A 25,027-nucleotide genomic window follows, 5' to 3' on the forward strand; every position below is an offset into this window, starting at 1 on the left:
CTGAATCAGCGTGAATTATATTTTATGTAAGACTATATTTCCTTTATGCTTCCATATCAGTCCATATTACTAGTACTTCTTTTCCTGCACTCTGAGAAAAATACATCTTCTATTCTATATTCTTCTTTCTAGCTCCCATCTAACTTCTGATTATCTGCCAGGTCGCAAACCAAACGTAAGATAAATTGTCCAAAATGATAAACAACTGTCATTTACAAAATTCTTGATTATCCTTAATAAAGTATTTTTAATAGGTTTGCATTAAAAGAACACAAATTCTTATGACATTTAAGGTTTTGTTTTGTACCATACTTTTCACATTTTAGTTTTAATCTTCTTTTGTCTTATAGCTTAACTAAGATTGTTTTTACATAAATTTTGATAGTTTCATAAATAAGTGTAAATGTTACAAATACAAAATATAATAAATAATATAAATGTATAGTTATCTTGTACTAACCATTAATAAGTAAAAATGGTATTTCTCCACCAAAATCTTAAATAAAAAGGTATGGTTCTTCTAAAATTTTTATCCATTCTTCATCCTCACAATCTACTAAATCTTCAAGATGCCTGTTTAAAACAGGAGAAATAAAAATTTATTATAAATTAAATTTGTAAATATTTCTTTATTATTATGATGAATAATTTTAATTTAAAATTAGATAATTTTTATAAATGTTATACCGTAATTGTTAAACCATATAAATGATTAAATATATGTTTCAAATCAAGCTGGAGTAAGATTCTTATGATTGAGCTTGAATATATTTTGTTTTTATAGTATTAACATTTTACAATCAATATTATATTTTTATAAAAGTGCAGTTATTTTAAACAAATAATTGCATTCAAACCTACCAGAAGATAAATTCTCCAGTGTAAATTATATTGAATACTACCATTTAACAAGATAGTACCAACTTTTGTCCAGTAAAATTTTTCAATTTAATATTCTGCTGAGTATTATCACTGAATAAAATTAGGCAGTAAAATAAACAGGTACCTCTAGAAAATATATTTCATTCCTGATTATAAAGTAAGTTAATCCTACCCTACTAAAGGGCATTTGTACCTGTGTCTATCTGTCTGTCACTCAATCTCTGTTTATTTTTGTGTGTGTGTGTGCGCGCGCGCGCGTGTGTGTGTGTGTGTGTGTGTGTGTGTGTGTGTGTGTGTCCCTCAGCATAGCACCGAAATGTACCGATCACTAGCGGAAAATCGCGATTCGTTAGTACATGTCTCATGCTGGTCAGGTATATACGTGTTATTATATATCGCACATATATCAAAATATATATATTCATAATATATTTTTTACTTCCTTGTACGAAGTAAAGGAATTATTGTGAACGCGAAAAATTTCGGTTTTAATTTTTAACGGAAATATCCATTTTGAATAGTTACGGCGTGACGTCTGCACGTACGTATCTCGCATAATTAAAAAACGATTAGCCGTAGGATGTTGAATTTTGGATTTAGGACTGTTGTAACATCTAGTTGTGCACCTTCCCTTTTGATTGCAATTGACCGGCCCAAAAATGTCCAAAAAAGCTCAAAATTCCCAAAACATTAGATTTTTAACTTTTTCTTAACTGCAGTAATAAGCTCTCATTGAGAGCTTTTCAACGATATACAATAAGTGGAACTTAATTTCATTGGTTCCAGAGTTATAGCCAAATGAGATTTTAATTAATGAAATATTTGGGTCTTACAAGGGGAAGGCACATCGGTACGAATCAGACTTCATCTCCTTTTTTTAATTTTTTTAACTTTCTTTTTACATTTTGTTTTTCAAATATATTGATTTATTAATAATTACAGTGTAACCTTGCTATAACGCTGTTATTGGGGGACTTACATGACACCCACGTTATATACTAACCACGTTATTTCGAGAAGTAAATTTTAAATCATAAAGGGGATCAATTACAAAAATAGGGAAAAAATAAAGCAATAATGATTTAATAGAAAAAGCCAATACAGTATAATGTATACTTACATAGAAACAAGCAAAGTGCGGAAGATAGATATTTTTTCTTTGAACGTAAAATATTTTTTTAAATAAGTTATTGTTTTTTTGTTTCGCGGATGCATTATTTCTTCTTTATAATATCACGAAGTTCGTTAGAGGCGACGAAGTCAACGAACTAGGTTTATAGTTTTAAACATGACCTAACCTAACATTGAAATGAAAATGGAGAAAAAATAAGCGTGAAAATATTATATTTCAGTTCAGTTAGAAGAGTAATAAAGAATACTTTCAAAAAATACCTCGAATTTTGTTAGATAACGTTTTTTTTTCCATTTGATGAACCCCGGGACTGGAATATGTAATTTTATTAATTTAAAATAAATAAATAAAGTCGTTCATTTACCTACAACATTAACATCACAGAGTCTGACCTTTTTACGATCAAGTCCGACTGTTTCATCTACCGAATCAATAAAAGAACGCAATTTATCTTCTTCTTTCACCTAACCACGTATAGTACCTTCAGGCACTCCGAATTCCCAGGATAAACTGACTTTCGAACGACCTGTATTAGCTTTTCAATAATTGATAATTTTTCCTTTACAGAATACTTTTTTTCGTTTGGACGACTTGTTGGGCAAATACGAACGAAAACAACACTATAAAATCTAATAAATTAACCAACGTAATAAAACTTAAAGATACTGATAAACACAATAAAAGCAGCTCGGAATAAATCGCAATACGTAATAACATTCAGATATAGTATACCGAACTTTGTACAGGCAGCACATTGATGGTTATAACGCTGTTACAGGAAATGAGTCATGTGCAGTATATCGTAAGAATTTCTCCTATTACTGTAGAATCGCAGTTTAGTTTTATTGAATCGTGTTTTTGGGAATTCCAAGGCTTTAAAATTGGTTGTGAATAATTGACAGATGTTATATTAGAAGGGTATTGTTGACAATTTCTAAGGATTTATGGTGGGTTTTACACCTACCTCAAATAAAGTTGTACAATGAGTAGCATTTCATCATCCTAAATTATGTTTTTAGATATTTTTTGAAGGACAGGTTATAATCCGCGTTATATCCGTATCCTCAGTATATCGATCCGCGTTATAGCAGGGCTGTACTGTATAACCCGTGATTGTAAAAAAAGTTTACAATAAATAATTATTCAATAATACCAATAAAAACAAAAAAAAATGAAAAAAATCACAGGTTATTAGTGAATAAAATTTTATGTACTTTTAAAAATGTGTATATGCAATTTAATAGGCATTATTACATATGTAATAAAGTTGGTCAAACATCTGATTATTTAATATTAATTGAAAATTATAATTTAGAATAATATTATTTTTGGATTTTCTAGTTTAATTTTATATTTCATTATTCTGGAATATCTCTTTAATGATATCTACATTAAAGTTAACTACAGAGTGACTGAAAAGTAGACCTTCACAAGAACAACATTTACACTGAGACATACATGCCCGACCTTTGATAAATTGCAAATTATTCTATATTTTAGTTCATTACTCTTCTGATATTGTCCGACATTATTCTCCCCAAGTCGGAGTTGATCATCATTTCGTTTATTTGTTTTTTTGTTGAGATCATTTAATCCAACTTTGGTTTTTTATAATTCTTCTGATCTTAACTTGTGTACACGTTCTCTAGTTTTCAAATTTTCTCTCTCTTTATATTCATCATCCTCTCAATCTTTTTATTCTTTCCTTGGTCTTAACGTTTTCTTCATCCTTATATTTATCACTTCTCTTAATCTTTTTATTCTTTCTTTGGTTTTAACATTTTCCTCCTCTTCATATTCATCTTCTTATCGTTTTTTTTTGTTGAGATATATATTTTCATGTTATCTTTCTTTTTCATTTTTGATTGTTCACCAAATAATCCAATAATAAAAACTGAATATTTTACGATGTATGGTCGAAATTAACATTTGTAATCAGTATACAGAAGTTCACTAAACGGAATAGTTTAATTATTATTTACTTTTATTTATACGACACACTAGAAATCTTAATTTTTTGTTAATCAGCAACTTACAAAGATACGATTAATACTGACCTAGTAATAGAAGTAATAACGGGACTTTTACTCTATCCTAGTGTTTAATATAAAAACTCTAATGAAAATTGGTGGACTGATTAGAATTTCAGCATTAAATTACTAATTGAAATGTAATCGTGTCAAATTTACATCTTCAAACATAAATAGTTAATCTTGTAATACAGTATAATATATATATATTTAAAGTTTTTTAAAATGTAAATTTATCACTACACACACGCGCGCGCGCTCGCTCGCACACACCCACATATATATATATATATATATATATATGAATACGAGGAGTGATATATTTTATAACAGGACCAGTGTAACGGATTTCTTCCAATTAAGAAGAAAGTATGAGAAAATAATATTGAAAGGTAGAATCCTGAAGGAACTAAAATGGATTCCTTTCTCAGACTAACAGGTCCATTTAACATCATGTTTTTTTGTAATACAGACAATGGCACCTCTAACAGCTGTTTTTTTTTTTTTAGAAGGGTTACCGGACCGGAATAAGAATTTATGGGACAATGTAAGGGCATGGACGATGAAAACTATTTCGCTTAAACAGTTAAGGAATGAGGCGAGTATTGGTTCTACAGGCCAGAGGATATAAATACTGCGAGGACCAGTGGGACAGTGAGTAGTTAAGTAATTCCGTGAGGCTGTGTTAGGCGTAGCCACGGTAAGCGTGCGTTGATGCTGGATGCTTACTGATAAGTAAGCATGTGGTAAGAATGAGTGAAGAGTATGTCACAAGTATTTCAGTTTGTACAATGGTTGAATACGGTAAGTTGTTACTGGTATAAAGTACTGAAAGTGGCAGTATTATATTCATTCATAAAGTGTAGGATGTTTCCATTGTAAACAGTAAAAGTAATAATATTTGCAGAGAATTGAATTGTATGAACCTTACACTTTTCTAATGTTATCTTGTTGTTAATGCAATATCAGGTTTTAGCAATCATAAAGTTTTTAGTGCATTAGACTATTCTGGTTTCTATTATTTAACTATCTTTAAACAAATCTTGTCCTCATTTGAATTACTATTTTATATCATTTACTCATTATTATTATTATTGCTTTTCTTATTACTGTTATTGTCATGTGTTCTTTTATGTTCTTGTGAGACAATATTTTCATATACATCTTAGTTACAAATAGCTTCATCTGACCTTTCACAATTTACAAATTAGTTAGTAATATTATTCTGCAACAGTTCTTATATTGCATTTCTTTTGGAATATGTAAAACGTCATGGAAAAAACAAATCTCTTTTAAAATAGATAACCCTCCTTTTTATAATTCCCACTATTCTCTTCACTTTGTAGCATATCAATATTCATACTCTCAAATGCGATTCAGTTTCATACAAATATTCTGATGATATTCATTACTAAAAGCTTTTTTCAGATTTCCAGACATTCAAAATAATTTTGGTTGTTCTATTTTCAACCTATCTTCAAGAAAAATTCATCAGTTGGCACTAGATGTATGAAAGCTTCGTTTCAGTTTTGTGTGTAATCACAAAATCGCATCCGTTTTTGAATTTTTAACATCGATTTTTTGGGTTTGGGGTTAATGTAGTGTGGGGCTAATTTATATCTTTTGTGTATCATCTGTTTAACTCTTTGTGTCAAAGAATGAAATTTTTGGAAAACAGACTTTTTCTGTAAACCTAAACCTGTGGCGACAATTATGTTACGTTGTTTCAAAATTTTATTTTATATTAAGTCCTATATTTTAATGTGGTACTTGTAAGTACCGTAAGTAATCTACACACTATTAATAAACACAACACAGTTATTTATAAAATAAATCACTTGCAATCATTTTTCTGCCAATTTTTTAATTAAAAACTTATGTATTATTTTAAATATAAATATATAACTAAAATCTACCTATAGACATTTTACATGAAACCTTCAAGCTAAATAAATTACAGAAAAAGTAAAAATTACTTTTACACTACACTAATTTACTAACTGTAACTAATTTAATCTTTTTTGTTTGTTTAAATTTCGAGACCACCGTTAGGTATTGCTTCAGAGGATGAGATGAATGATTTGTAGTGTTGTGAAAATGCCATGCCGGGATTCGAACCCAGGACCTCCGGATGAAAGGCCGAGACGCTACCATGCGCGCCATGGAGGCTGGCTAACTAATTTAATCTATTATTTTACAAGTTCACTTCATGATATTCAACAAAACAGTTTTTATTTTTATTTACACATAAAAATATTCCACAGTGACTGCACTTAGGTTGAGGATAAGACTGAATTTTGTTTTTATTACGGACTTCACAACGACAACGAGTTTTACTAAAAGTAGCCCAATGTGCACCTCTGTTTTGTAATCTGACATCTCTGGCAAGAGAGAAATCATTTTTCCTCCTCTTAACTGGCTGAGATAAAGAACTATGTAAACTACAGAATTCCCTTTTATTTTTTACACTTTTCATAGAGATTAATCCCAGTGCTACCATTTAAGGAGGACAAGTAGAGAATCTGGTTCCATCTTTTTGTTTGCTTGTAACTGTAGTCACTTGAAAACCACGGTAATTTGATACCAAGTGCATTAGTTTGTTGTCAAATCACTTGAAATAACCAATTTCTATATTCAAAAATCCCAGTCAGTCACCTTTCTTCATCTTTTGGGCTGATTGTAAATTCGGAGGCGCTCCTAGATGACCAGCTTGGATAGGACTAGATAAACAAGTTTCAGCTTTTCTAAAAGGCATATTGAAAAAAAAAGTGTCAAAGGTCCTTCATTATTCTGTTACCACCACATAAATATTTTGTGGGAGACCTCAACAATTTCACTAACCCATACTCTGAATTTTTCTTCTACTTCGTTATTCTTACCTTCATATACTTGAAATGACATTGTATACCTTTTTGATCATACATCGAATGTTACAACCCGTTTTAAGATTTCATAAGGTTTAACTGTTTCATGACACTCCCTTTGAAAAGTACAATAGACTTGTTAATACAGATTTCATTTATGCCTCTGTACACAAATTTAAATTCTTTATCCAAGGCATCTATTAACAACCTAATTTTATAAAGTGCTATTATCATTTACATGAATATTTGATAATATTAACAAAAATCTGGCTCTCGGTTTAGTGTCTGAAATTAATTTGAGGGTTGCATACAGATTAGATTGATAAGTAAGATTACTTACAATGTGATCATCCAGAAAACAAGAAATACTTCGGTAGCAGTTTTACACTTAGTAAAGTGAAATTGTACTGAACCTTCATAAATGTAAGAAGGAACTGATTCTTCAACAACTTTCCTTTATTGTTCGTTTATCCGCTGTTTTTTTGTAGGCCGAATATGGCTTAGCTTGGTAGAAAGCAGTTGTTTGATCAATATTATAAGGCAGCAATGCATTTTGTTGCGGCAGTTCATCAACGAGCATTAATTTTCGATCGCTATTAATTATCTGGTCTCCTAACTGTTCAATAAACATACTGTCAAAATAGTTTTCTTCTAAATCAAGTGGACAACCTGTACATCGTAACAATCACGCTCATCATAAGTATCAACGTCGAACACATCATCATCCAGAATATTTTCCAACACATATAATGTATTTCAAAATTCGTTAAAAAGTTTATTTTTTTAATTAAACAATTAAAATAACTTGTAACAATAATATTCTATTCACTAAACAAAACAAAACAATTTGTAAACCAAATGCACAATGAATAGTAAACAACCATAACCTAAACTGACGGTACTTCTATGTACCAAACATATTTCATTACACGAAAATAAGATTACAAATCCTTATTCAATAATTTGTATTGATTTTTGGTAATACTTAACCAATAAAATATGAATACAATTCAGTTAATTAAACAACAGCATATTTTAAAAAAATATACAACTTGTCTTTGCAAACGTGGACTGCTACATCGGCTACATGTTTTTTTTAACAAAAACTGTTAGCTCTAACCATAAAATTTGCAGAAATAGTACGAGGAAGTATCGACAGCGCTCCTCAGTCTAAAACGTTTTACGTTTAATTTTAAATAAGCTTTAAACAAACCGATTCTTATGAGTAATGACTGTACACAAAGGGTTAAACAAAAACAACTGTTTGTTTTGAAGCCATTCACCACTACTGCTTTCAATGATTTTTTACTCCTCACAATGCTAAGCACTTTGTAAGAATTTTTCTGTGTTCTTTACTGAATTTAGTGTTAGGATTTTCATATCCATTTTTTAAACTGTGCTTAATGGATGCTTTGCCCCATAGATATTTTGAAGTACGCTTCTGGTTTGTAAATTCTTTTTAGACTTCATCGCATCAGCTTACATTTGATAAAATGAATTATTGATCCTTGATATTGTTAAGTATATTTGCTACGGTTTAGGCAGTACAAAAAAGAATAAATTAGTTCAGAATAATTTTAAATATGGTGAATATCCAATCTTTTCTCTAGATCCCTGGATAGTAGTTATGGACAAATTTAAATTCATGTAATATTGTCTTTTAATTTATCTCTGCAGAATCTACAGGTCTTCCATTTTAAACTGAAGATTGTGCTGTGATATTGTGGTGTAGGGTAGAAGAGCTATTATATTTGATTTTCAAAAATAGTTTTTTATAAACACACAAACTAAGAATGTAAGTTAATGAATATTTGATAAGCTTAAATGTTAAAAAACATCTTTCAGCTCTTAAAAACTTAGTGCTATTCTGATATTTAAATAACAGGAAACAATGTATAGCTTGTCCAAGCTGAATTGGCACAGATCAGATCTAGGCGACAATTGCCTAGCTAGTCCAGGGCTATAATATGCTGCTCGTGGAAGACAGTATATATATGGAATAATAAATTTTACGGTATAAATTTTAAAAATATTTTTAATCATATATTTAAATAAATTAAAAATAATATAATCCACCTTACCAACACGTTGATATGTTCTCTAGATCTTTCGGTTTATTTGGAAGCCATCGTCTGGAGTTAAAATTAATTCAAGAAGTCAAAATTTAAAAACAGTCATGACTGTCCCGGTCCTACCTAGTATACTAGTACCATGTATACATTTAATGCATTAATTTTAACTCCTGATGATGGCTTCTAAGTAAGCCGAAAGAGCTACATGTACAAGAGCGGTACCATGTTCAAGAAATTAATTCTTATGTACGAGGTGTGTGAGAAAATTAATGAGACAGACGTTTTACTTACCAAAGCTTTTATTTTTTTCAAACAACAATATTATCCCCTTCAAAGTAGTTCCCTTGGACAGCTATACACCGGCGGAGTAGTTGTTCCCACTCCTGGTAGCAGCGCTGGAAGACTTCAACTGGTAGGGCTTTTAACTGGTCGGTCGCAGTCTTTTGAATGTTCTCCAGAGTTTGGAACTCTGGAGAACATTCTGGAAAAGGAAAAAGTCACAAGGACTCAAATCATGGAATAGAGGGGTTGAGGAACCGTAGGAATGAGTTCTGAGGTCAAAAAATTCCATGATAGAAATGGCCGTGTGACACGGGGCATTGTCATGATGAAGTATCCACTTGTCTGCAATGTCTGGTCTAACACAAATCACACTTTTCTTGAGCCTTTCAAGGACACTTTTGTAAAACACTTGATTGACAGTTTGTCCGGGAGAAACAAATTCTTTATGCACGATACCCCTACTGTCAAAAAAGCAAATCAGCGTGGGTGGTTTTGATCTTTGATTTGCTCATTCGATATTTTTTCGGTCGAGGAGATGACGAGTGTACCACTCTTCGCTCTGTTTCAGGATTGTACTCAAATACTCGTATCCAAGATTCATCACCTGTGATTACACGATTTAATAATTCTTGGTCACTGTCAATCCTCTCAAGAAGATCAACGCACACGTTTCTTCGATTGTTGTTCTGTTCCGTTATGAGGTTTTTCGGCACCAATTTCGCACAAACCTTTCGCTTGTCCAAATCGTCTGTCAAAATTTTATGTACGGTGAAAGCATTTAAATTTAACTGTTCACTCATCCATCATCCTTATTGTTAAACGACGGTCTGATCTCATAAGAACCCTCACACACTCAACGTTTCAACTTCACGATGTTTTCAACTTCAAAATCGTCAGATTTTGAAGTTGAAGGTTTCCCTGAACGAAGTTGATCTTCAATGTGTCCTCGGCCTTCCAAAAATTATTTGGGCCAGCGGAAAACTTGTGCTCTTGTTAAGCAATGTTCCCCATAGGCCTGTTTCAACTTTTCAAAGGTCACACTCGCGGATTCTCCAAGTTTAACACAAAACTTGATTGCACAATGTCGCTCTAAATTCCATGCTCCTTTTTTGTAACACACAACAAAAACACAACTTCAGTGATGGCACTGTCAAAAATAATGTGTTGGCTGAACGGAGTTGAAACTCGTGCTGAGCATGTGGAAGGGATGAACAAACTGGTCTAGCACAGACCGATAGACACACCGTTGCCAGATCGCTCGCAGTGTTATCAATCTCAATAATTTTCTCACACATCTCGTATTTATATATAACCGAATAAAATAATACACAAATATTTAACTAACTTATTTTTACCACTCATGAATCTTTCAGTCGAATTTTAAAGCACTTCCGGTTATCCATTCGCTCTGAAGTCGTTAAATGTCCCTAAGTTGCTAAGTGAAAAAAAATACCCCCTGAACTTATGCAACCTCGTTTAAATGCACATTTTCTTAGTGAAAGAAATTTTAAGTGAGATATATATTAGGGTATACTGTTGCTACTAGAAATTCTGTACAGTAACGACCGAAGTTTTTGGAAAATTTAGTATTTTTTAACCGGATCCTAATTTTCGGACGAAAATCGCAAATATCTCTAAAACGGTCGGTCCTAGTGCTCCGAAAATTTTTTTCGATCCCCCTCGACGATACCTCATCTGCTCACAGTGGTATCCGCCAGATAATATTTTCAAGTGCCTCCAGGGCGCCGTTCAGAAATTGTGGAGGGGTGTGATGGGGTGCCACCGTAATATCTCGGCAATCGCTCGATCGATCTTCACGATTCAAAATGTGTATGTATCAGCAGGTCGAGTGCTTACTTTTTAACGCATCGTTGCACTCTTAATCGACCGGATCTTTGGTATCCGGAAATTAAATCGTTTAACCCTATGTTTTGATTGCACTCATCCACCGTAAAACGTACCGATCCGATCTTTTGCTAAACACGCTCAAACCTGTGCGCTATCGCAGTTGTAAACTATGAATATTAAAAAGTAGAAAATAAAATATATGTAAAAAGAAAATTTTAAAACGGTACTCTTAACGCACTAAAAGGTAAAAAATAATTTTCGGTATCTCAGAATGAATTTGACAACAAGCTTTGTTGATGGTGATATGGAAGATTATGTGAAAGTCATAGCTTCAAATTAAAAATTTGATTTTTTTGCCAATTTTTTCCGTAATCGTGACATATGGCCAAAGAGTTGGGTGAAAATATGAGCACCCCATTCCTTTGCGAGGAAAAATTAATTTTTTCCAGAAGCTATTTCATCACTAATTCGTTAAACTGTTCTTTTTGAGACTCCTGTGGCAGACGCAACACGTTCTACAACTTTTTTTGGAGTCGCTTACAAATATTCTCCTGCCATGTAATTAAAAACGTTGTGTATAATTTGTTTCCCTCGGTGGTGAATACCTTTTCCACGTAAATTAGACATAATATGCAAAATAATAAAATCAATCCACTTACATAAGAATAGAACCAACGAAAATTTACTAAGTTAACGCGAATAAATTAATTTTAAATTTTCATTTAAGACCAACTACTTTCAATAATTTAAATTCAAAGAACGCTACAATCGGACGATAACCTTATACTCTTTGTATACAAATAATTAAATGTACAAGTTTTAACTGCAAATACAGTATAAGCTGGAATGGAATCATTTACAAAAACAAGTTAGTCTCTGAATGAATCAGGAACGGTTTATATAGAGATTTAATGTTTCATTTGAATGTTTTTATATTTATTTAATTTTTTTGTTTTTTTTTTTTACCTCGGAACCACCGTTAGGTATTACTTCAGAGGGTGAGATGAATGACAATTTTTGTAGCGTGTGAAAATGCCATGCATGACTAGGATTCGAACCAAGGACCTTCGGATGAAAGGCCGAGACGCAACCACTCCCGCCACGAAAACCGGCTCATTTGAATGTTTAGAACGACACATCATTCGGTTATTATTTACACAAACCTGAATAAAGAAATTTTTCTTACGTACGACTCATAGCCTAGACTAGCGTACGGTTGTTCACTCCAGAAAAATGGACGAAAAGCGTGTCATAAACAATAGAATCAATCGCGTGCGTGTTTGGAAAAAAAATTATAATTTTGTACACGTGGTTTGTTTATTGCGATTACTGTTTTGTTGTTACCATGGAAATATGAGAAATCACATTCATATAAAATCCATATAGTTCATTTTATTGACATATACTACACATGAAATTTACAGTTGTCTAAATTTTTTGTGCGGTTAAATTTCCTGTTATATTTAAAATTATTTGTTTATCATTTTTTTTTTTATTACTTCGGAAAACAATAAATATTAAATATGTCTAGAATTTTTAACATTTATTCTTTGAAACATTTTAGAAATTACTCTACTTGTCCAGGAACAGTGGTATGTAATGGAACATAATTTAAATTTTTAGTATTAATTAATTTTAATGTTTTGTTTCTTATATCATTTAAGATGAAATACGCATTGAAGGATTTAATGATTAAAACGTTTTCCAACTTTGTCCCTCTCTTTTTAAGGAGATTTTTAACAGAGTTTTCTTCTGTAACTGTAGTGAAAAATAAAGCTAAAAATGTTTAATAAAGATGTAGTTTTATTTTTAAACAAGCTATCACTGATAAAATTATTTTATCGAGGACCTGATGGTGTTACTCAACATATACTTATAATTCATGGTAACTGGCAAATAACACTAAATTTAATCTCAATTCACTATGTGAAATGGCACTCTTTTTTACTGTGTAATGCATTTTTCTAGTCTTTTTGAAATAAAAGTGTTAGCTGTCAAAACAAAATATTAAATTAGACAATATTTTCATGAATAATATATATTGAAGAATTTATAAAAAAAAAACATTTATCTCAAATTAATTTTAAATAGATTTGCAAAATAAATAGTGCAATCTTTATATAATCTCAATCCACCAAAAATAAAAGATTTTATTTTTAGAGGTAAAATTGGTCAAATCCCAAGCCTGAACTACTATAATATCTCATTAGATAATTCGGTTTTGTTTTAAGTATCAATTGGACGGTATACTTTTGATATCGGTGTATATGGTAAATTTCTTTCTATAAATCAAACAAAAATACTGCAGAAATCAGAAATGTATTTTGACAAATCTGTTATAATATTTTACTTTTATACAAGAAATAACTTTTGAAAGTAGTACACATATAAAAATTAATGAAAACAAAGTTTTATAGGTTAATTCTAGAACAAGCTCCAGGATAAGATGAAAGTTATGAAAAACAAACTTTTATAGGTTAATTTTAGAATAGCAACTAGCATAAGCTCCACAATAAAATGGTTGGAAATTATGAAAAACAATGCTGAGAAAAGAATGTGAATTAGAAATGAAGAAAAAAGATAATAATCAATAAAAAAATTAGTTATTCAAAAATGGAATTTGAGAAGGGATGCTTTGAGTAGAGTGGAAGATACCACTAAGTAGAACTGCTATTTTTACTTAGCTTGATTATTATAAATTGATATGTTTTTCTTGGAATAAATAATGAACAACTTATCTACTGTAATAGTTTGGTAAACAAAAAAAAAGAAGCATTAGACAATGACTAGTCTCAGGGTAGAGGATGACTAAACCTTCTCATTTTATATATTTTTTATTTTAGTTTCAACTGCTACTTACTTGTTATTATTATCTTATTGCTACTTGTGTTCCTATTACATATTAATAATAATGTTAATAATTAAACATGGTTTTGGTTTCATTAAAAGCATATCCTGATCTTTGAACTAGTTATGTAACAGGCTGAAGCTACTCTGATTTCCCACCTAAATTTTAATTTAGATATTAATTTATTATTATTTAATTTATTTATTATTTATTAACAATATTAATTTTTTGTTTTATCTCTTTTTTTTGCTGGAATCGTACACTAACTTTATTCTGGTTCAATGGAGTAATAAAATTTTTGCTTCTGTTTACAAATTTTTGTTGTTAATCTTTATATTGTTTTTCCAATTTTTTTGTTGTCAAAAACACTCTCCTTAACGAATTACTGAGAAGTACTGTATTTGCTGCTTGTGTTTTTCAGGCAGTAGCTTCTTGCCAGATTGCTCGCCTATACATGAATAGTAGACATAGAAGCTTAAAGGCAGCTGATAAATATAGCTTCATTAGATATCCAGAGATTTGCAGAATATCATACACATCAATTTGTTACAAAAACATAGTAAAATATTATTGAACTTAGAGAAACATACACTCCAAAAAATAACTAGCTAACACATCTTACACATTGACATGAGTAGAGGAGTATTATTCATAAAGCAGTCTTAATTTTATATATGGCAACAACTTTCTGATCATTAGAATATGTGATGTACATAAACCTGGTACTTTTGGACTGCAAAGATTGCCTCTACTTATTCCAATGTTTGCTGCTAAATAGTGCACATTTTTCATATCTACCTTATTGGTACAGAAATTGTTGTGGCCAGTTTGAAAATTAGGCTCAAAATGCATGTTTCTGTTGAAGTACAAAAATATGATGAAGCTATGAATTATTTGAACATTATTTACTCTGCATTATTTAATTAAATGAAGGAATGTGTGTAAGCCCTAATTTCTTAATGCAGCATAAAGTTGTAGCTCTGCCTGGCTGCACTAGTGAATCCATACATCAAAATTCAGTTTATCTTGTGGACAATCATAAGAAGGAATTAACAGATGGATGCGCTATGTATAAGAATAAAAGTTGTAATTAATTCTGTGTCTTTGATAATGTCTATTAATTACTCGATTTAAAAATAAAATTCTAAGATTACAGTATTAATTAAGGTATATAGTAATCTCTATTAGTAAACGGTTATTAATGAACTTGTTTTATTCCAGAGAGGACTGGTTCTTGGAGTTTACCAACCAAAAACCCCTGATGGAGTTCAAGAACTAACACCTGCTGGTGAACGGTTTAATGATAGTACAAATGGATTTCTTACACAAACATTACAGAAGTATGTTATTTTGTAATATTGCTCAAATTAACAACTCATTAAAATACTGTTAGGTAAAGATAATTTAATCAAAATAAAATTCCTGTATTATATCCTCCTTGCTTTAATTCATTTATAAAAACTAGAAAAAAATAACACATAACATAATTTCTTGATTACGGTAATTGATTTTGTTTTAAATTTTGTTCAGTATAAATTTAAGATTGCAAGTTACACTTTATTTCAATTTTTTTGAGTGCTAGAATTAGATTAACCATATTTAGTTATAAATGTAATTTTAATATCACTAAGTTAATCATAAGTAGAATATGATTACTATTTATTAATCATGTTCTAAATGATATGAATCATGTAAATATATTTAGCAAATAAATTATAACTTTCTACGTGCTAATAATAATTAAATGTTAACTTTGCAAAATGAAATATATATATATATATTTACATAATTCAAGACTGTTTTCATACATTATAAGATACTATTAGTACTTTTTAAGAAGTCGCCCACAGCCGATCTGTAGTTAGTCAGTTTCTTAATAGATGGCGCCACTGAAAGGAGAAAAATTAATAGTTCATATTTTTTTCATTAAATACATATATTGTACTGCAATGTCATTAAAATAATACAATGATACTGTAATAACAAAATGGCAAAATAAAGTATTTAATGAGTACAGCAAGTTATTGTATAATTTAACCAGAACCTAACCTACATTTTTGCATTAAATGTGAGGCCCATTTACGCGATTTCATTATGCGCGGAAATTTTCAGGAACGTAACACCCGCGTAAATCGAACGTGTATAATATAATAATATCTAGATATATATATTACGTAAAATTATTTAATAAATCTAAAAGTATAAATATAATTAACCGAACTTAATCTAGCGAGCGTAGGTTTAGTTCGGTTAATTATAGTTCGGCACCACTTTTAGTGGTGCCATCTAACAATTAACTAACAACCACAGATGGGTTGCGGGCGTCTTCCTTGAAAAATACCTTATTGGAACCTCTTAATTTTTACTTATTCCATTTTAAAATTAAAATTTTTTCTAAACAATTTTTTTTATAAACAAAAAAATTAACTTTATGTACTAATTAAATAACCTGAATTTTCTGTATTCTAGTCAATTCATATTTTAATACGTTTTTAAATTTTTTTCTGCAAATATATTCAAAATTATAATATTCCTGACTGATTTTTTAATATACACACATAACATATAATTATTTGGTGGGGCACAATGATGTAAATGGTTAGTGTTTGTCTTTGAGTTGGAGGTAACCTGGTCTGGCTATCCAGGTATTTAATAAAATATGGGCATTTGCTGCAAAAAAAGTCCTGTCACAATTTACAGACCTGAAATCAATCTAACTATTTATTACTTAATATTGTCACGTGTTTCGCGGCTCAATCAGCATGTATTGAGGATGACAATTTAGAATGTTTATATAATTACAGTGGATTGGTTTAAAATGTTCGTAATTACAACTAGACAAATAAATAACAACAGTGATAAATTCAGTAATGATATAATAATAATAATAAAACAATTAATGACCAAAAATATTAGTATAGTAATTACAACCACAATAATAATCAGGATAATAGTAGTGACCAATTAAATATTAGATCGATAACAAATCAAACATAAAAATATACATAATAAAGTACATGCTATAATACATAATAAAAACAGTAAGAATGATGAATTTCTTCACTCTTTTATCCTGCACATAGCTTGTATCTACACTATCTTATATACCAAATTCTCAATCTGTTTGTCATGCCCATTTTGTTATTCCCATTCTGTACTACATTCATTAAGCCTAGGTAGCAACATACACCCTCAGATCTTCCACCTTCTGCAAGATTATATCCCACATTTCTTTCTCCCAACTTTTCATTTCTTATTCTATCAGCCAGTTTCAACATTCTCCTGAATCGCATTTCAAAAGCCTTTATTCTTTGCTGTTATGGTTTCCAAATTTTACAAGCTTCATTGATGATGTAAAAGTTAAATTTTTCATTTTTTTTAAATTTTGTTTTAACTGCTAAGACTAACATAATTCTGCGTAAAATTTTTAATGGTGTATCTCACTTATTTTGTAGATGAGAACACCACCTTAACATTTTTCTCATATATTTGATTACCCTTCTGTATTCTTGCTTAGTTTCAAATTTAATTTTTTCCCCGGCCCTGAATCCCTACCATTGGTTATATCCTGATTTAAATAGAGGAAAATTGTGAACATTTTCTAATTGGTTCATCAAACAGCAGCGAATGAATAAGAGCATGTGAGCGCAATATGTGTAGTATTTATATTGTGTAATTAGAGCTTATGCTACATATTTAAGCAGTTAAGTTAAAAATTTAAGCAGTTAAAAATGATGTATGTGACCTAATATGTATTTAAGACAATTTCAGTACTTTAATGTCCAGTTTTCAAAAAATAATATAACAAATCAACCTTATTTTTCCCCCTAGACTGCTATTCTGCTTCAAATTTTTCTTAATTTTATTCTTTTATTACTTTTATATGTGAACTTTAAAATCATTGCCTCATTAAAAGATAAATATTTTATTTTCTACAGGTACAAGATTCCATTAGGTAAAGTTGAAACTTTCTCGGGTCTAGATGTGGGAGGATATCACCATATTGCAATTGCTGGTCTTGGATTCAAAGACGTAAATAAATTAAATCTCTTTGAACAATTAAATGAAGAAAAGGAGAATATTAGAATTGCTACAGCCATGGGAGCAAGAGCTGTTCAAGATAGAGGGGCTAATAAAATATATGTTGATGGAGCAACAGTTCCAGAAGCAGCTGCTGAAGGTTCAGTTCTGGGAACGTTTCATTATAAAGCTAATATTTCTACTGGAGATAAAAGTTTACCTCATATTGAGCTTTACGATCATCCTGATGCGTATGTATAAAAACTGCATATTTAACTTCATAAAAGTTTTAATGGAATCTGTAAAAAAATGTAAATTAAGATAATGATAGGTTTCTCAAAAAAAAAATTTTTCCAATTTTTGGTCTTTTAAAAAATTTAATTTCTCCATCTACACCTGTTATACTGTTTTTTATGAACTTTGTAAAAAAATTTAAGTTCTGCTTAATTATAAGGTTCTGGGTTCAAAATCTGATCAGACATGAATAATATTCATAAGCTACAAATTTCTATATACTCCTTTCCATTAGATTGATCAATGAGATTTTTTCAGGTTATAAAAAATATAGCAGACCTGACTAATTCTAGAAAACTGGTAAAAATTAAAATAGGTAATGAACAAAATTGACTGATCGTGGTGTAGTTTGTTTTATTACAGAACCTATCATATCATTTTTCAAAATAAAAAAAAAACTAAACTTGAGACTAGAATTGAAATAATTTGATTTTGTATCCAGAATGCACTTGGTACATGAATCTGATTCATAGATTGTTAAAAACATGGTAGAGAGGTTTAAGTATTATAATGTAATTATGGGATGCAGTAGTTATGTCCTTAGAGAATCTAAGGACATTCTAAGGACAATCTAAGGCTAATTGTTGCTCTTGGCCTAGAACAGTTCTCAAGTGCTGTGCATATGCTTTGTGCAGCAAACAATAAAATGTTTGTTTTCATTATTCATAGTTCAGCAACAAAGGCTGGTGAACATCCTTGGAGATTTCAATTAATTGGTACATGACAAACTGTAGTTTTATCTAGAAGAGGCCACCACAATAATGAACAATCAAAAAAAAACTTACAAAATTAAATTAAGTTAAATGTTTTCTTTTTTTTAGTAATTCATGGGCCAGTGGAGAAATAAATGCTGAATCGCAAAATTGGGCACGATTTCTAAGTCATGCTCCTGCAAATCTAAAAAAACCAGATTTGTTAGCCGAGGTAAGGAATTTATATAAATGACTAGAAAAAAGCACTAGCACTTTTCAATAGTTATTGTTAATTTTTAAGTTTGTTAATTTTATTTTTTCAATAAGATTTCATTTTTAAGGAAGGAAAGGTTTTTTAATGTATCAATCTTAATAATTAACTGCACAGAAGTTAAGAGAATTAATATTTTTTTATTAAGTCTATTTATTTGATATGCTTTGATTATTTTTTTTTTTAATTTACAGGAATTTATGGACAAACTATGTAAATACGATGTCCACATTGATATTCGAAATCGTGATTGGATGGCATTGCGTCGAATGTCTGCAAGCTTGTCAATAGCTAAAAGTCAAACATGTGCTCCTCCCTTATTGATTGAAATGGGTTACTGTGGGGATGAGTCAGGAACAAAGCCTGTGGTACTTGTAGGTAAGTAGTAAAACCTTTATTTCTTCCCAAATCAGCTGATTTGAAAGTCGAGCGTTCCAGTGTTCAAGTACTAGTAAAGTCAGTTATTTTTACACGGATTTTAATACTAGATCGTGGATACCGGTGCTCTTTGGTGGTTCGGTTTCAATTAACCACACATCTCAGGAATGGTTAAACTGAGACTGTACAAGCCTACACTCAGACATATCATCCTCATTCATCCTCTGAAGTATTATCTGAAAGGTAATTACTGGAGGCTAAACAAGAAAAAGAAAAAAGTAAAACCTTTATTAAAATGTTAAATGTTTACTTTATTAAGTTGGCAATTTGATGTAACAAAGTAAGCACTTAACAGAAATAAAACATAAACTAGAAAATCACTGAAACCAAATATATTAATTCATAGACTTATTTGCATTATTTTGGTCAGCACTTGATGCTGAATAGAAAAAATGAAATTTTCATTAATAATAATAATAAATTCATAAATTAACTATAAACTATCACCAAATTTGCACCACTATTTTTTTTTTTTTTTGATAGACTGGTGAACATAATTTAATTTTTTCCATGAAGTATCTTAATAACCTCTGCTCTCATGCCAAGTTTTTAACACTGAAGTTTTGTTCATGAGCTTTGTAGTGGAGATATTTTTGTAGAATATTTGTTGTAAATTTTTTTAATATTACTTTTCAAGAGTTGAATTTTTAGTTTGCAGTATATTTATGTTAAAAGATAGAACAAATTGGAAACTAATTTTGTTATCCAAACCATCAGTGAAATTTCTAGAAAAACTTACACTGCTGAGGTGCTTTATTCATCACAGTGATAAGACTAGGATGATGAAAGCAATAAATTTATATGCCAGATTTTTTTTGTTGTGAAATTACTTTATAATACTACCATATTTATAATTCTGTCCATACATTCAGTATAAGGTAAAAATTGAATTTACAGAAATAGAATTCTTATTACCAGTAAAAAGTTGCAATTTAAACTTGGATATAGAGTTTTTCTATTCCTTAGAAAGAATAACAAAAAACCTATCAAAAAAAGTATTTTGAAAACAGTATTTGGAAGAGAAAGTGGAAGAATTATTATTATAAAAATTTCCAATATTGTCATTCATGTTATATTTAATTATTCTATCCCATTATACAATAATATGCATACAAAGTTATTTCTAGTTATATTATCTTGATTTTTATAGGAAAAGGAAGTACATTTGACACTGGTGGATTATTCCTGAAACCATACAAAGGTTTACATGAATACAGAGCAGATATGTCAGGAGCTGCTGCTCTTGCTGGTACTATGATGGCTGTTGCACGCAAACGCTTACCTATCAATATTCGGTGTAAGTTCTTATTGCTGAGTATTATTAACTACTACAAATGATAAAAACAGTACTCTGTGACAATCATCAGATCTGGGACACCCTTGTTATATTTAAAGCCAAAAAATCAGATAGGTAATCATTTATGCATGGAAACGAATTGATTTTGTACTATGAAATCTGGTCTGTCATTGATCATATCCCTGTTGCTATCGTTTCTTGAGTTTGTAGCTGTTGGAACTCTTAGTTATTTTTGGCATAAGTTTTATGATGTACTTACATTGTAGCTTTACAAGATAAAAGAAATGAGATTGATAAAAGAATTAACGATGAGTTTTATTTTTATTTCAACTGCAAGTTTAAAATTACCTCTATTGATAATCTATTATCTCTATCTGCAAGTTAAAAATTTTTGTGATCTGACCTATGGCAAATTGTGATACTATTGATAATGCTCATTCTATTAAGAAGAGCTATAAAGATTTAGAATTAATGTTGTTTTCTAAAGTAAAACATCTCAAGTTGAACTGCAAGAAAAGAACTTTTCTAGTTACATAGCTGATTAATCTCTTAACTTTACTGTAATAAAATCATAATCTATATTTTTTTATGATACTTTGTGTAAATATACTATGAAAATGAATAGACTTCCTGAAAACCTGAATAAAAACAGTTTCTAACTTAACTTTGCATTTTTTAATATTTTTTTTTTTTAATTTCTATGGTCCCACTTTTTAATTTTTTAATTTGTAAATCTGTACAATGGAAAGATTATTATGTAAATACTGTTATAAAAAGATTAATGAACTTTGCAAGTTAGACAATTTGTCATTTAAATTTTAATCACCAACATTCAAAATTTATGCTTTATCTAATTTCCTTTTATTTTGACTATTCAAAATAATTTGATTTTCTAACTCTCAAAACTCAATACGCATTTAAATTTTTCGAAATTTATTATTTTAAGATTTATTCAGAATTATAAATTCAGAGGTACAACTTAATGATTTAATTAATGTTAGTAGTTTATTTTTTTAAATCAGTCATCAGGTGTATTTCTATTTACACAATGAACCTTCTTAACGAATAAACCTGGATTATCTAATTGGTGTTTACAACTACAATCTAAATCTTCCAGCATATAACAGCATGGTTTATATTTTAAAACCTGAACACTATAGATCAATAGATACTGGTTTTTGAACTAATCAAAATGTTTACTACTCTACCTGAGGCAGCCTTTCCTTTCATTACATGAGATAAGGAGCAACATTACCAAGGAATATTTTTCTAAATTAGTGCCAAATTTCAATTTGCGAAATTTGTCACATTACTATCATAAATAACTTTAAAATAATTCTCATTCTATTATTATTTATTAAATAATAAATCAGTTAAAATTTGTCAGCTCAATTAAACAATGCTAAATGCAAATTTCCTTTGGATGGTTATTATTGTATGCTTTTAGGTGTTAGTTCTTGATGCAAATTAAAAATTCATCAGTAATAAAAGTTATAAAACCTTACTGCCTCTTAATCGATGAGATTTTGACAGTTTACTATGGTAACTATAACTATCTTTAAAATGTATGCGAGGCATGAACTTAAGTTAGAAATTAACGATTACCACTTAATTATCTTAAGTTTTTAAAAGAAAATTCATACACATATTACTTACCTCATTTTTTTTGTTACATGTACAGGTGTGATTTTATTGTATGAAAGTTTGATTTCTCCAATGGGTTTAAAACCAGGAGATGTTCTGAGAGGTAGAAATGGCATTCACATACGCGTTTCAGATCCTGATAATGATTGTAGGGTAGTGCTCACTGATGTTCTTGATTTCACAGAATTTTATCAGCCGGCAATGGTTGTTAATGTTGGCTCGTTCACTAAATCTGTATCACATTTACTGGGAACAGCAGCAACTGGTGCTTTCACATCCAGTACTGGATTATGGAATGAACTTCTAAGAGCTGGGCTAGAATCTGGAGATAGAGTTTGGAGATTGCCAATATGGCAACATTTTAAAAATTTAAACAAAAGTAAGTAATTAAAAAGTTTTATTTCTTTCTAAAACCCATTTTATATTAATGCCTTGCTGAAGTTAATTTAATAAATAAAGGAAACCAATGAGTATTGTATTAATGTTACACAAATTTAGTTCTGAGGGTCAATATTTCAGTTAACGATATTCCTAGTACATAGAATTTATTTCTAAGATCCAAATTTCATTAATTAAAATTTCATTTGGTTAAACTCTGTGGAACCAATGAAAATAAAAGTTCTTAAATATGTTAAGAAAGTCCAAAATCGAAATTTTTTTTTATTTTTGTGCTTTTTGGACACTTTTGGTTGTCGATTGCAATCAAAAAGGTAGGTGAACAATTAGATGTTATAACAGTCCTAAATCCAAAATTTCAATATCCTACGGGTAATCGTTTCAGTTATGCGAGATACATATGTACCATTGCCGAGTGGCTCCGACGGCACTGTAAAGTACAACCTTGTAGTAGCCCTGTGATGGGTTGTTGTAGAAGATTGGCTTCGACGGCTCGTTTTAATTTTTAACCATGTGGTAGCCCTGAAATGGGCCGTTTTTGTCGTTAGCTCTGAGAAGAGCTGTTGGTCCGAAAGCTAGTCTCCGGCGAAGTCGACTTAGCTGTAGTCGGGGACTTGCGTCTGGGTCCCCGCTACACCGTGGCAGTGGTGGCTCCCAATTCCCCGCAGAGTCGGCATCGGGTCGTCTTTCGCCGGCATGGCCGAGACGTTTCTCCCCGAGCGATTCCACACTGGGCCGGCTTCTGCTGAGTCCGCGATTGAAGCCTGAGTCTGTAGGGCGATTGAAGCCCGGCGAGCTGGAGCGAGAAGGTAGGGTCCGTGTCCAGCGGCTCCTTCGGCGGGCTGGCCAGGATGTTGTCATCCGCCGGAAAGTCCCACATTGAGGCGGTCAGGGAACTTCTTCCATCTTCTTCTTTTTGGTATTTTAAAGGTGGTGATCGACGATGAATTAAAAAATCACCTCGTGCACGCTCTTTTATTGGAGCCTGAGAATGGTGGGGCTGCAGCGCCGCTATGATGGGAGAACTGCGTGCTCATCTGTGCGGCGGGAGTGACGCTGTGCAAAAGCGTACGTGTATTGTGCTCCCGCTGTCATCTGAACTGCTACCGTAGCCGTCCGCCAATATTAAGTTAGACATATATGCCTTACTTGTTCTGTTGAACAGTACATACAGATGTCATGCCGAAACTAGTCAAGATGGATTCAGGGATGGTCAAAATGGGTATTTCTGTTGAGACTTGAAAACCGAAATTTTTTGCGATCACATTTACTTCATACAAAGATATGAAAATAAGGTTACTGTTAATCAAATGATTCACTGAGGAATAAGAGGTTCACTGAATTTTTTTTGTCTAATAACATTAATTTGTGCTATTAATAAAATGCGTAACTAATGCGTAACACAGTATTAATTTTATTATTAATCATGACCTGTTGGTATTTAATTTGTTTATTTAACACAGTAATTATTAACATGAGAAAATGCTCAAAGGGAAGAAAAAAAGGAAACAGGCTATGATCATAGATGAAATAAAGTGTATAAGACTAAAGAACAAGCGTGGGATGAACACCATATGATCTAAATAAAGATTGTTTATTTACGCAATTTATTTCCAACAACATCTTGTAATCCTGGCAGAATTTTTATGACTAGACATCTTTCCTAATGCCAACCATGTAGGCTGTAAGCAGAATATATTGAAAATTCATTATTTACTAATTATGTCTGATATTAAATATTACTTTGGGAAATTCTTAAGCTTAATATAGAAACGCTGTTTGTTTATAATATTACTGGATTTTAGCTGGCTGAGAACTGTAGGAGTATGCCAAGGGTATGGTTAACATTATAAGACAACAAGGAAGATGTATGACTATTAAAAAGGGAGTATATCCGGAGAAAAATCAGGGATAGAAAGAGAACAATGTTTGAGGGGGAGGGAATTCAATGGAGTTCTAGTAGAAGAAATGAACTTAATGGTGAAAGGTGGCAGAAGGTAAGGCTTGGTAAGAAATT

At 30.8% G+C, this 25,027-nt stretch overlaps 1 protein-coding gene across 1 annotated transcript in view; it reads left to right on the forward strand.

Moving 5' to 3' along the window:
- The window catches only part of LOC142321241 (cytosol aminopeptidase-like), a 90,875-nt gene that overhangs the window by 62,482 nt on the left and 3,366 nt on the right, over window positions 1-25,027 (forward strand). Inside the window, exons 3-8 of the mRNA XM_075359238.1 lie at window positions 15,180-15,298; window positions 17,897-18,229; window positions 19,094-19,196; window positions 19,430-19,613; window positions 20,824-20,970; window positions 22,652-22,993. Of these exons, the coding sequence (XP_075215353.1) occupies window positions 15,180-15,298; window positions 17,897-18,229; window positions 19,094-19,196; window positions 19,430-19,613; window positions 20,824-20,970; window positions 22,652-22,993 (1,228 nt within the window). The remainder of the gene's footprint in view (window positions 1-15,179; window positions 15,299-17,896; window positions 18,230-19,093; window positions 19,197-19,429; window positions 19,614-20,823; window positions 20,971-22,651; window positions 22,994-25,027) is intronic.

Source organism: Lycorma delicatula, chromosome 3, assembly GCF_047948215.1.
Source record: "Lycorma delicatula isolate Av1 chromosome 3, ASM4794821v1, whole genome shotgun sequence".
NCBI classification, from domain to species: domain Eukaryota; kingdom Metazoa; phylum Arthropoda; class Insecta; order Hemiptera; family Fulgoridae; genus Lycorma; species Lycorma delicatula.